Raw genomic sequence first — 12,900 nt, 5'->3', positions numbered from 1 at the left:
TCTCAGATGGGACGGTCTGTCACTACACCGCCACGAATGGGCTGATATGCCACTGCACCTCCACCTTTTGACGGAAACTAGGTCGTCGACAGTCACATGTGAAGAAGTGTTCAAGAGTCGGCGTGCTCGCCGAGGTGAACATTGCGGCGGTGGTGCTAGGGTTTGGCCTGGCATCAGGGACGGAAAGGAAAATGAATATGTGGTACACAAAGAGAAGGAAAAGGGTGTGCCCCCTAGGTACTCACTGAAACCGCCACACCGCCTCCAATCTTTCCTACAGGCGGTTTCAGATTTCCTACCCTCGCAGAGCTTTTTATATGAAAAAAATAACCACTTTGGTGTGGGTGTTACAGGCGACTTTGTTATGTTTGGTCACAACCGTTTTCGAGGCCCGCTATTAATGCTTGTTTTTGTACTAGTGCGTTTTTCTTAATTCAAAAGAACTTTTGTCCAGAATCTAAACTAACGTGATCTTCTTATGAAGCCGGCACCTGGAGGAGCTTTCTTAGGTCGTTGGATTGTTCAAAGCTTGTGAATGAAATGAGTTGCCAATGAATGGGAAGGCAAGGAAAAAAGAGGCAATTCAAGATCATGCTATGAAATACGTTGGTCTAGGGAGGAGAATCAACAAGATTGAGGTTGAAAATCAGACAGCGAGATGATGGAAATGAGAGCATAGATGCAGAATCGTACTCCATCTGCTCAAATTATTTGTCTTAAATTTCTGTAGATACGGAATGTGTCTAAATACATCAGTGTTTAAAGAAATCTAAGACAAATAATTCAGGAAGGGGGTAATAGATGTTTGTTGTAACTGTTGTCAAACAATAATTATTTGTATTTGAGATAGTGACTAAATGTATGCCATGTGGCTTGGATTTTAATAGCAACAAATTTTGTTACTGTAGCTCTCCTAAAGGAAAATCAGGGGGTGCTCTGCTTCCTGTGCTTCGGCCGCACCTTTGTTACAGCGTACGCTCTCCCGCTGAGAAGTACCCTCTTCTTCCCCGGTGCCCTAGCTCGACGCTGCCGCCTCGCCGTTGCCGTAGCACCGCCGACGCCTCACATCCCCCGAGCCCTCCGCCTCGCCGCCTCCGACTTCAACGCCGGCCGCATCGCGTCACCATCTCCTGCCGCGATCTTGGGCATTGGTTCTCGAGGTATGACCGCTCTCTGTCGTCCAGCCAACTCATCCTAACCCTAATCAATCAATGGAGATCAGTGCTTGTCCAAGATGCCTGTTGAATGTGAGAAATTCTGCTCAGACGCCTTTGCAACTCTGAATGTTGGTCGACAGTCTTGCCAAATACTTACAGTAGAAAATTGTATACGAGGTGATGAGCTGCTCACTAGAGAGAGACCGAGCTGTTACTGTTACTGCATTTTTACACGGAACCTGTTTTCCATGTGGGGGTATAAGGAGAAGGGAAAACACTTTGATTCTAGTTTCAGTTTTTTTGCATTTAAAATTTGGCGGATGTTTTGCATTTAAAATCTTATAGATGACAACATCATCTGGGACCCTTTCTTCTGCTCTTTTTTAGTGAACGCAGACTTGAGTGCTCTTTTGCTTTTTTTTTTTTGAGTTGAGTGCTCTTTTGCGCATCTACTTATAACAATTTCATGTCATCTTGCACAGTATCACTATTCAGGTAGTACCTTTGCAACAATTCTAACTAAAAAAAAAGGCACAACCTAGTCCCAGCTGAAGAAGCATCACATGGGAGTAGGAAACACAACACAACAGGATTTTTTGTCACCTCACTAGAGAGAGAGAGAGAGAGAGAGACATGGTGGAAATCTGAATCATCACTAGTTAGTTATAGGTAGTTGTTCATGAGGTGGCTGCTAAACAAGCAGCAATACAGGGATCAGCAACAATAGCACAAGGAGTCAGCAAAAGTGTAGGGTCCATCAGTTAGACACAGGCTCTATCTAGCATCAGGCCATTCTTCAGTCAAACTCTCTCATGGCGCCGGTATATCCGACTTGCGGATCACATGGACCTTCATCGTGAGACTGCTCGTGTCCGTCAGTTCGAAGAGGCAGATGTCATCTTCCTCCAGCCCGACATCCGAGATGAATTTCGGCCAGGCTCTGTCGATCCACCAAGTTTTGTTAGATTTCCTCAAGCCCAACATGCAGTCCCAATCCCTGTCGTCGCCGTCCAGCAGGAGGCGGAGACGTCCTGGCTGGGTCAGGAGACATGCCGAAGCATACTCCGGGCCCAAGTACTGCCCAAGAGTGCGAAAGAGTGTCAGATACGACGATCAGCCTTGGATCAATGGTTCATTCCGCAAAAGGAAGAAAAGTTCATTGCTTTATATATGAAGCGGGGCGAAAGCCTTTCTCCGGTAAAAAGGAAGAAAACTGCGCATTTTTTTACTTCAAAATTGCAGTGGCAAGTTTTTTAGGTGAGAAATGGGTTATGTGCGTGTGAGTTTGACTGTTTGAAAACGCAATCGCAAAAGTAGTGGGGTGACAAAACAAAAAACCGACTACAGATTATACGTATTGGTTGTGGTATCGATCTGAACTCACCAGAGAAGTTTTGGTAACAACCTCACTGGAGCTAACCACTTTAACAAACACAGGAAATTTGGAACCAATTGCCCGAACCCTCTCTTCGACTTTCTCTTTCTGTTGGCTATGTAGAGGGGTCGATTGGGTTGATATGTAGTTGTTGGACCTAGGAGCTTGTAAACCTGCTTCATTCGACTCGCGAGCTTGGAGTCCTGAAAAACATTCCATGCTTACTTATGGTGTTCACACAATGAGCACAAAAGTCATCCAAAATGTGGTGAAATGAAGAGAAGGAATGCACATATATGGCAGCTGTGCATTGCTCTGACCTGATTTAGCCCAACCGAAGGATGTTGAAGCCGTGTTCTGAGCGTGTGCACGACGGCCTTCTCTGGAAACGTTTGAAGAGTTTCCCGTGTCAAACCAGGTTTTCTCACAACCGCTCGGGTCAAGGACAAGAACTTCGAGCTGGGCTTTCCCCTTGCTTCTAAAGACGAGGAGGTCGTTGTCTTGCATGCGGTGACCATCTACAAAATGACTCAACTTAGATTGGAGGATTACTTGATCGTCACCATGCTTGCTTGCGCCAACAACATATATCATGTCGTTGCTATGGGCTTTGAGCTGAATTGGAGCTTCAGTTATCCCCTCTTTGACACTGTCCAAAAGCGTCAAGGGTATGTACTGCAAGAACACAAGCTGGGATTAATTAATAGCCTATGGATCGGTCGGAGTCACAGACACAAGCAGGAAATTATGTGGGGAAGGATGTAACTTACAACATGGCAGTCCCCGTTGGCATTCCTTTTGTTCACAGCTGCCACATGCAGACGAAATTCAGACCTCATGCTTCTCTGAGCTAGTTCTAGCACTTTCTTCTCTTGTTCATGGCTTAGCCTGGTCCCAGGGAATGCGGTATAGTCAATGTTGATTGATGTCTGAACATGTGCAGGATCAGGCACCACTTGTTCTGCACATCAAGAAAAAAGAGTGTTATAACCATCAGAAAAGCGTTACCAAAAGCACTCGACGACTTGAAGGTCCTAATTGACTTCACCATTCGGCACATGACAATCACGAGGAGGTGGTGGAGAAGAGTTGCCGTGACCGGGTGAATCGGATATGTGAACCTCGAAGCTGGAGTTCCCACGGTACACAAACCGGATGGAGGAGTTTTGTTCTATGTGATGCACCTTGACAAAGTCGTGCCATCCAGACCTAAGAACAATGTCACCAAACTCCCAACCGATTTTAACAGGGTACACACGGCCATCAGGAGCTTCAAGTTGGATCTCCTCGAACTCAGTGATCAAGTTTCTCAGATGGCTTGCAACCGGCGGTCGTATGCGCTGTCCAAGGAGAAGAAATGTACACTTGGTTATTTAGAGACATATGTTTCACTGGTTGTGGGAAATTCAGACAGAAAGAATTCAGGTTGCAGGATTACTGTAGAATGAACACTTTGATGGTGCAGAAAGCTGAGAGCAATGATCTTAAGTGGCAAGTGGATCTTGCTTAGCTTGATTTATCTCAAGCACAGGAATAACAATCTAACCTTGACAATCAATTATCTTACACATTCAGAGGTCAAATACTTGGATATCTCCACTACTCTATAGTCCTATCAAAAATGTGAATACTTTTTTGCAAGAAAATATGGGTAACATGTCCCTGGTTCAGTTCAGCCTTAGATTCTACTAGTTCAAACAATATATCTGGTAAAATTTTGGGGCTTCAGGAATCTGGACACATTGGACATATCAAGAAGAAACTCTTTATTAGGATCAGACAAATTTTGGGGGCGCCATATTTGCCATCTACAGTACATTGCAGGTAAAATACTAGTTTCTGTATGTGAACTGAACTTAAAGATGTTTAACCCGTGAGCTGAAATCCCAGAGAAAGGAAATAATGCCCGTCTCCCTGATATTAATGGACTCATAAATCTGAACTTTGCCAAGAATGAAAAGCATCAGGCACCAAGGCTAGAACGAAACCAAACATTATTTTTCAGCGAGATTCTGACCATTACCCCAACCAACAATATTCTCATGACGACAGAGTACAGACAGACAGACATCGGAAGGGAGGGAGGAAGGAAGCGACATTGAACCCGTACCATATGGTCCGCGAAATCGTCGCCGGCGACGAGGGAGAACTGCCTCGGGTGGTCGCCAGCGTGGCTCCAGTAGCAGTGCAGCCTCCACCACTCGCATTCCTGGCAGCCGTCCGCCCCGCACTCGCAGCCCTCCGCGTCGCAGTCCTCGCCGCAGCCTGACAGCCGGTGTGCCAGCGCGAGCAAGCAGACAGCCGTGAGAAAAATCGAAAGAGAAGAAAAAAGAGAGGCGTTTCTTGCTGACCAGCAGGACGAAGAGAGGCTTGCCCGGCCGGAACCATGGAGCGGCCGTACCTTGGTTAGCTCCGTTCATGTCCATCCGGCGCCGCCGCCGCCGTGGGGAGTGGAACGGAGTGGCCGGCCCGGCGTGGGAGCAGTCCTTGGGGACGGGGTTGATCGTTTTGGGCAATTGGTGGGGAGGGTAAAGCTGCTGCTGCACGCGGCGCGGCGAGCCGGAAGAGGAAGCGAGGCACGTGACCGCTAGTGCTCTACCGTGTGTATCTCCTCCCTCTTCAATTATTTACCCACCCAAGTACCCAACGCCCAACGGCTGTAAAATCACAAGTAGATAGGCATCAATCCTACTCTACTGGTGCCTACAATATATGCTAGTAATAGGAACATCTTCTCACTTAGCTCATGTTTCAACATATGTTTGGTTTGGCAGGAGCTCATGTTTCACTCTGGCCAGGCCGGCTCATAATGCATTTCATTCATTTTAGGGAAAAGAGTTTTTTTTTAAACATATGTGAAAAATCCACGAGTTTTAGAAAAGGTACTGAAAGTTCGGGTCCGGTTCGGATCGTACGGGTTCCGTTTGACCGGTTCTTTATATGTGATTATTATCATCCTTTCGAACAGAAAAAAGGGAGGTTTTGGATTAAAAGGCAACTTTTTGTAAAATGAAGGATATTTCTTCTACTACTCTTCTTATAAAAGAGTAGATTTTTCAGAAACAGTATAAATGAAAATTATTGAGTTCCATTTTTAGAAATACAAAATCCAATAGTTTGGGTCGGGTTCGGGTGGTATGGGTTGGGATTGAAAGGTTTCCGTATTGGGTTCGTGCGGCGTGGATTTTTCTTTGCGTCATGTTATGTAAAAAGGAGCATAACCGATTGAATGTTTATGCGATTATGAATGCAAGTTTAGGTTTTGTCTTGAAGAAGGGAGATATTGGATGGAAAGCAACCTTTTCTATTTACTTTTATGAATGAGACCTTTAGCAATTTCGCACAAAAAAAAGAATGAGACCTTTAGCACCGAAATTTAGGGTATGTCATGCCCCGCGGTAAAGCTGGGCATGGGCAGCCGGACTGAAAGCCCGACATTAGGGATGGGCTCAACCTCGCTTTTCTACCCAAAAAAGTGAAATGAGGGATTACTTTTAGAGAAATAGGTGTAATGATTTATCCGACCTAAAAAGGGTGTAATGATTCATTGATTTGCCACAATATGATTTATTTAGTTTGAAATACAAAAGTTGTCTGATACCATGTTGCTTGGTTGGACAGGTGCCAGGCTCGGCTTCACATTTTTAGATCAAAACTCGGCCCCGTCCTTATTTCTAACAAAACCTATCAATGTATTAGGTAATATATGAGGCCACTTGCTCCGCGCCTAAAGCATGGCATCTTCAATGAGCTTCGGCCTCAAGTTTCTCCTCGAGAAAGAGTGAAATGGGGATTTTGTGTTTTTAGAAAAATAGTTGTAACGGATCATTAATTTGTCCTGTGATGATTCATTTTGTATTCAAATATGGAATAATTGTTTACCATGTTACTCGGCTAAAAATGTCCCAGGCTTGGCTTGGCATTTTGTAGAGCTTAGCCCGAAACTCGACCGGGTCCGTGTTTCTTGAAAAAACTATGCATGTACTAGGTTGTATGAGGTCACCATCTTTGCCCGTAGCGCGTTGTGAGTGAACAAACACACAGTGGTCTGATTAGTATTCAATTTAATCTGGCTACGATGCTAGGATGACAGGTTTAGAGCAAGGTTTTCTTTCCAAACGTAGCTACTGCAGAAGTTTTAAAACAATGTTCACATGTTAAATAAAAAGTTCCAGATTTTCCAAAAAAATGTTGACTTTATTTTTTAATGGAATTTTAAAATTGTTCACAACTTTCTAAAAAACGTTGGCTAATTTAATTGTTTCTGAATTTTACAAGAGTTGGCAAAATTTGAAAAACAAATAATGAATTTAAAAAAATGTCCCTAAATTTTAATAAACTCCTTGAATTTAGAAAATGTTTAAAATATTAATGTATTTTAAAAAAAATTTGCCAGTTTAAAAAGTGTTCCCAAATTTTAAAAATATTTTTGAATTTTTAACAAGTTTCAAAATAAGGATGTTCAAGATTTTTTCTAAAAAGAACACCTATAAGAAATGTGCATGCTCTGTGTGCATGTGGTTTATATAGGCCATGTACCTGCTCGGTAAAGTGAAGCACATATCTCAAGTATAGAATGGATGGTGTATATAGGCCATGTACCTGCCAGAAAATGCCAACGGAGGCCGAGCTCCACGGAGCTCGGTATTTTGAAAAGAATCAAAAGTCATATTTTGAAGTTTAAAAAAATTAAAACAAATTCCATGACACTTATATGATTTCCGCATGCACGTGTGAAAAATCATTTGAAATTTTCGTGATTTGTAGACTGTACAAAAAGAACAAATTCGCGGCCCAAGAACAAAAAAAGGCCCATTTTAGAAATACATTTTTGTCTTTTTCTGTGGCTATGAATTTTTGCACATACGCAATAAACATGTGTGCGTGTATACAAAAATTTTCAAGAAAAATCACGAAGCGAAATTTCATATTTTGAAAACAAGCTCCATGGAGCTCACCTCCAAAAGCCCTTACTCATGTACCTGCTCGGTGAAGTGAAGCACAAATCTCGAGTATAGAATGGGTGATGTATATAGGCCATGTACTTGCTCTGTGTTGGTACAAAATCCACACTATGATTTGTAAACGTCTTATATTGTGGGACGGAGGGAGTAGAACTTATTAATACACATTAATGCACCACAATTACTTTACATGATACATAAATAATAATTAAAAACACAAGGTCTCCTTCGGGAGCCTCCTTGTTTTGTTCTCAGTAATAATTACTTTGGAGAGCAACTACTTGAGGAGCCCTCCTTCGGTTTTCATATTTTCATTTTTTTTTACTTTTTGATTTTCCACTGGCCTTTCTTAGCTTTTCGACAAAAAAAATTTGTGCGGAAAAACGATGGAGTTTGGAAGTGTATTTTTGATTTCGTTGATGGTTGCACATATAAGCCAACATAAATTTGATGGATAGCTACCACATCTTGAAGCTTTAATGTGTTTTTCCACCCTCTGTTTAATACATATATATTTTTTGAGCAAGAACACCATATTCTTATTTCTATATGCTTACGTTTTTCATATTTCCGTATTTTCAGAATCGCGTGAGTGTGGCCCAAGTAGTTGGCAGTGGTGCGCGTCTCACCAGTAATCAGCACTTGCGATCAGCGATCTACCTTGCACCCACAGGTAATTTATAAGAAAACATAAAATTTATAACTCGCTACTTCAAGATCTATACTCATTACGAAGATTAAGCTGGTGACAATTTCTCACAAAACAGGTCTTTAACAACAACTTCAGAACAAACTTTGGGCGCCTACTTCGACACACCGCAGGCTCAACTGCCGGCATCACACTATCCCCGCATCATGTAGTTCTCCAACCTGTGGTGAAACAGAAGGGGCCATCAGCACACTGCTTATATTCACATGAGAACAGGAACTTCACTAATGAGAAAATAAGCGCGAAAACAAGCTAATGCCATAGGTAAAAAGGGAAAATGGCACAGCCAGCCCATGCTTTTCTATTCCAGAACAACATGCTACACATTCGGAAGGTTTCAATATGCCATTTTATCTAGAACACAATCTTGATTCCCAAATAACCATCAACGAAAAATCAAGGATATGCACATCAGCCTAGTACAGAAAACAGTAAGTATATGAAGGAATCAAGTACAGTCATCCAGGGTGGATCAGGTTGTTAAAAACTAAAGTTGCATCATCTGAATTCACATTATCATAGTCGAGATTTCCGAGCAAGAGATTGCAATGATCATTACAGCTAGTTCCTCAAAACAGCTACTGTTTCGAGTTGCCGAGACCAATATTCAGACCAAAGGTGATTGAATTTCAGGATAGTACTATCAAATCAAAACATTACTCATAAAGTAAAAACAACCGATTACTTGTGACAAACAATTCATTCAGAATTCCAATTTGTCTTGGTCGCACTTGTCAAATAAATTACACGGTGAAACAAACTTGAAGTCAACAGTCAACCCCCAATTCTCCACAGCTGATTACCCTTAACTCATCCGAATTCTCCTATCAAACTAGGAAATTGGCAGGTTTATTTGGAGGACAAAAGGATCTACTAAAATCTACTCTAGTAACTTACTAATATTGCTCAGGTCGCAGGACTGTCCTAAGATGATGTGCTAAAATTCAACATGTTCCAAGTCCCGAAGCCCACAGCACCCAATTCCGCACGGCCGCAGCCGCAAAATCCCCGGGGGCAGGCGCGCGCACAGCAGATCCAACAGATCACACCGCGAAACAGGACCAAGTCAAACAAAACCGTGCAAGCAGGAGGGAGACGGGATCGGAGGAGACGCGTTCGCACCTAGCCGGAGCCGACGATGATGTTGTTGATGGGGATGAAGATGAGCTTGACGAAGAACCCCACGAACCCCATGACGACGAACCCGATCGCCGTCCGCGCCGCCACCTTGGTGAACTCTGCGCGCCGCGGAGGGAGAAACAGCGTCAGATCTGGCCAGAAACAAAACGGATCCAAAGACCGGAAAGCAGGGGACCCAGAGCGGGTGAGGATTTACCCTTGCGGTCGGGCTTGTGGCAGCGCTTGACGAGGCGGACGCTGTCCTTGGCGAACTCGCGGAGGGGGTCAACGACGGAGTCGACGGCGTCCATGGCTGCTGCCGGCGGGAAGGCGAGATCTCCGAGCCGACGACGACGACGAGGTCGCGCGCGTGAGGGGGAGGGTGGAAGCCGACGGCGAATGCTGTTTGGATTTGTGCGGGTGGGTTTCGCGGATGGCTTCTTTTATAAACTTTTCTCTGCAAAAAAGCGTGAACTGCCTGGATGGAAGTATTTGTCAATGTTCGACAGCAGGAGAGGAATGCTCATCCTCAGCTTCCACGTCGCTCGGCCAATCGGAGGCTGACACGTGTGCTCTGATTTGCAGTGGCTCAAGCTCTGCCCTCTTGCTGTGGGCCCTGACAGGTGGGCCAACCTTGTCTGTCAAACGAGCTAAATAGCTGGCTGCCTACCTGCCTGACTTTGTGATCTGTGTGACAAATTAACATGAAAGTTGTGGGTTCGTGTTATTATGCCCTTATAAAAGTGACGGTAAATTGGTGTTTTGAGCAATAGTAAGTTATTGTACAAGAATGCAAAAAAAATGTTCATTGTACATTTTTAGTTCACTAATCATGATATTAGGTTTCAAAAGAACCTGAGTTTTTTCTTTTCAAAACGAAAAGAAAAGGACTAGAGTTTTCTTTTCCGATACCTCGATAGAGGGTTCAGCTAGAGTTGGCGAACCAATCAAATGGCCCTTCCCGATCTAGATTCTGGACTTTTCCCTCCATTTGGTGATGTTTCACTTATGCTATGAGCTGCATATCATGTAAAGTAAAATAGTCTGGTCTATAATAATTGTTGTGGTTTTAGTTCCAATTTGACATACATATTTCTGGCATACTCTGTACATGGGATTTACACAAATCACCGTTCGGTTTACTGGACACGACTTCAAATTATGGGAAACATTGGGGAAACCACCGCACACTTGGAAAAGAAGGACATATTGAGTAATTATGTAGTCAAAAACAGTGTCCAGGTGATCAAGCTAAGATCCGCACACCTAAGCCTGCAACGCCAGCTCAACGTCGGCACCTGCTTCCGCGACCTGCTCCTCCACATTGCCATCTTCGTACACTGCGGAAACTTGAGCCTTCTTTCTGCGCCATTCAATCACCTTGGATATGATGCCCGCATTGTACACCATCAAGCCAGTTAGGAAGATTCCGATTAGCATGGACATGCTGCTCCCCACCTACGAACACAAAAAAAAGAGAATATTCAACTTTTTTTGAAGAAATGTTCAAATCTTAATTTGTCGAACAATATGTGTGTCAATGATTGTAGAGAATCATTTTTACCAGATGAAGTATCTTCTCTACATTCCGGTGATTGTGTGTTCGTTCTGTTAAATCAACCAACCGAAAGATGTTGATGACAGTCTCGACCAGTTTTAGGATCAGATCGCGGCGCCAGCGTTCATTGCCTCCATTCCTTTGCATCCATGACACAAATTCGAAGTGTCAAAAATAAAAACCAATTTATATAAGCAATTGTCATATAAGAACACATATAATGAAATCCAATACCTGGGCACGTATGACTAGAACACCATCGATCAATACTATAACAATGGTGATCGCAGGAACTGCATCAGTATGCCAAGCATTACTCTTTGGAATTACCATCCCACGGCAAAGTAAAAAAACTCCAGCCGCCATCACAATTAACATGCCGGAAATCTGTGGAGAAAGATGCACAAGTACTATTGAACTTGGTAGTATGCAGCATTGAAGTAGTATGATGTAAAGAGGATATATTCGGTAAATTTTACCCTTGTCCTGATCCAAGTTCTCTGGTTCCCGACGAGATGGTATGCAATAGCAAAGCACTGAAAGAAGAATCCAAACAAACACACAAATCCAAACACCTCAGATCCCTTGGTATGAAGGGCATCATACCCAATGATGTAAATCTTGAAACAGCTAATTAGTTTGTCCACCAACGATAAATTGTTGAAGACTAAGTCACCGCTTACACATGTCCAATTCATGAAACTGCAAGATAGAAAGCAGGAGACATTGTAAATACAACATGTACCACAATAGCAAACCGATTGATAATGCTGAAAATGCGGACAGGGGCATGTGTACTCTCGCAATTGCCCCCTCCCCGTCGGCTTTCTCGGCGTTAGCAACTAGGCCTACTAGTGGATGGAAAACCAGTTCACTTCAAAACAACCGTTGCATGTAGCAAGTCCTATCTTCGCAAAAAAAAAAAAGAGTAGGACATACAATCTGTCCAACCCAATCTACAAGCTTACTCTAGATACCAAACCACACGCCATTTCAACCCAAACTAGACCAAACAATTTCCATAATTTGCTTTTGGGACGTTTGCTAAACTCTTTTTAGTGGAGTTTGCTCAACTCATTCGAACCAATTAACCCCGCAAACAAAATATGCAAAGCCAATATCTCAATCTGGAAGTTGAATGCGTTTGGCTGGTACAAGTAATAGTAGGCTTTGCATTTTCTGAAAGAAAATAAAACTAATAGTACTACCGGCAAAGGAAAAGAGAGCCAAAGCCGAGGAAGTAGAAATGGTCTGCTGGAACGGCTATACACGGATTCTAGTATCATGTGATTATGATATTTGCAACTTGGCAATAGCAAGATTAGTACTAAGACTAATGCTACCCCTAAAAAAACTAACACTAATGCTACTATGAGTATAATACAATAATTTTAATTTTATGTAGTAATAAAAAATCAAATAAAGAATTGATAAGAACTGATACATGTGTTTTGCAGAAGGAACAATAAGAACATATACACATGGGTTTCAAATAAGAGTATTACACTGTAACTTACTTAGCTGGGTGCGCATGAACTTAATTTGTTGTTTTCTATTTGCTTGATAACAAGAGATTTGCTACACCTACGTAAATTAGTTAGTCCCTCCGATCCATATTTTATTAGATTTGTTAGATATGGATGTAGGTACGAAAATTTACGTATGAGTTTAGTTGGCAATTTTTGATTAGAAATTCCGCGGGGGGGGGGGGGGGGGGGGGGGGGTGATGAGAGAAAGACACGTATTCACCTAAGGCAATTTTCGTAACTTAGTTCCGTATAGATGTAGGATTTTCGGCCTTTATGTCTTACCGTATACGTTTCCATATTTCACATGAATAACCTTTTTTTCCAGGCAGCAAACGAATTTTGGAACCATATTTTTTAGGGATATTTTGGAACCATATGGGTTTGGATTTTGGAACCATATATGGATTTGGACCGTGAGCAGGCCGAGGTAGACAGAGCGGACGACTTTCGCCTGCTACGGCCCAAACCGAGTGGAGGGGGCCCGGAAGT

The 12,900-nt window shown here is 43.0% G+C and overlaps 2 protein-coding genes across 2 annotated transcripts; both read right to left on the bottom strand.

Moving 5' to 3' along the window:
- Positions 1–1,796: 1,796 nt before the first annotated feature.
- On the bottom strand, positions 1,797–6,707 carry LOC125522135 (B3 domain-containing protein LOC_Os12g40080-like). Its single transcript, XM_048687214.2, has 7 exons — positions 4,934–6,707; positions 4,643–4,797; positions 3,581–3,872; positions 3,303–3,493; positions 2,853–3,207; positions 2,542–2,735; positions 1,797–2,234 (listed from the first exon to the last, which is right to left on the bottom strand). The coding sequence occupies exons 1-7, from the start codon at positions 4,956–4,958 to the stop codon at positions 1,968–1,970; spliced, it is 1,479 nt and encodes a 492-aa protein (XP_048543171.2). The 5' UTR covers positions 4,959–6,707; the 3' UTR covers positions 1,797–1,967.
- A 1,497-nt stretch (positions 6,708–8,204) lies between these two features.
- LOC125522655 (protein transport protein Sec61 subunit gamma) lies at positions 8,205–9,815 on the bottom strand. Its single transcript, XM_048687702.2, has 3 exons — positions 9,542–9,815; positions 9,328–9,443; positions 8,205–8,366 (listed from the first exon to the last, which is right to left on the bottom strand). Exons 1-2 carry the CDS (start codon positions 9,633–9,635, stop codon positions 9,328–9,330), a joined length of 210 nt encoding a protein of 69 aa, XP_048543659.1. The 5' UTR covers positions 9,636–9,815; the 3' UTR covers positions 8,205–8,366.
- Between the last annotated feature and the right edge of the window lie 3,085 nt (positions 9,816–12,900).

Source organism: Triticum urartu, chromosome 7A (assembly GCF_056163025.1).
Source record: "Triticum urartu cultivar PI428250 chromosome 7A, HENAU_Tu73, whole genome shotgun sequence".
Classification (NCBI taxonomy): Eukaryota; Viridiplantae; Streptophyta; class Magnoliopsida; order Poales; family Poaceae; genus Triticum; species Triticum urartu.
Note: the sequence above shows the minus strand (reverse complement) of the source record. Positions and strands in the feature narration are given on the sequence as shown.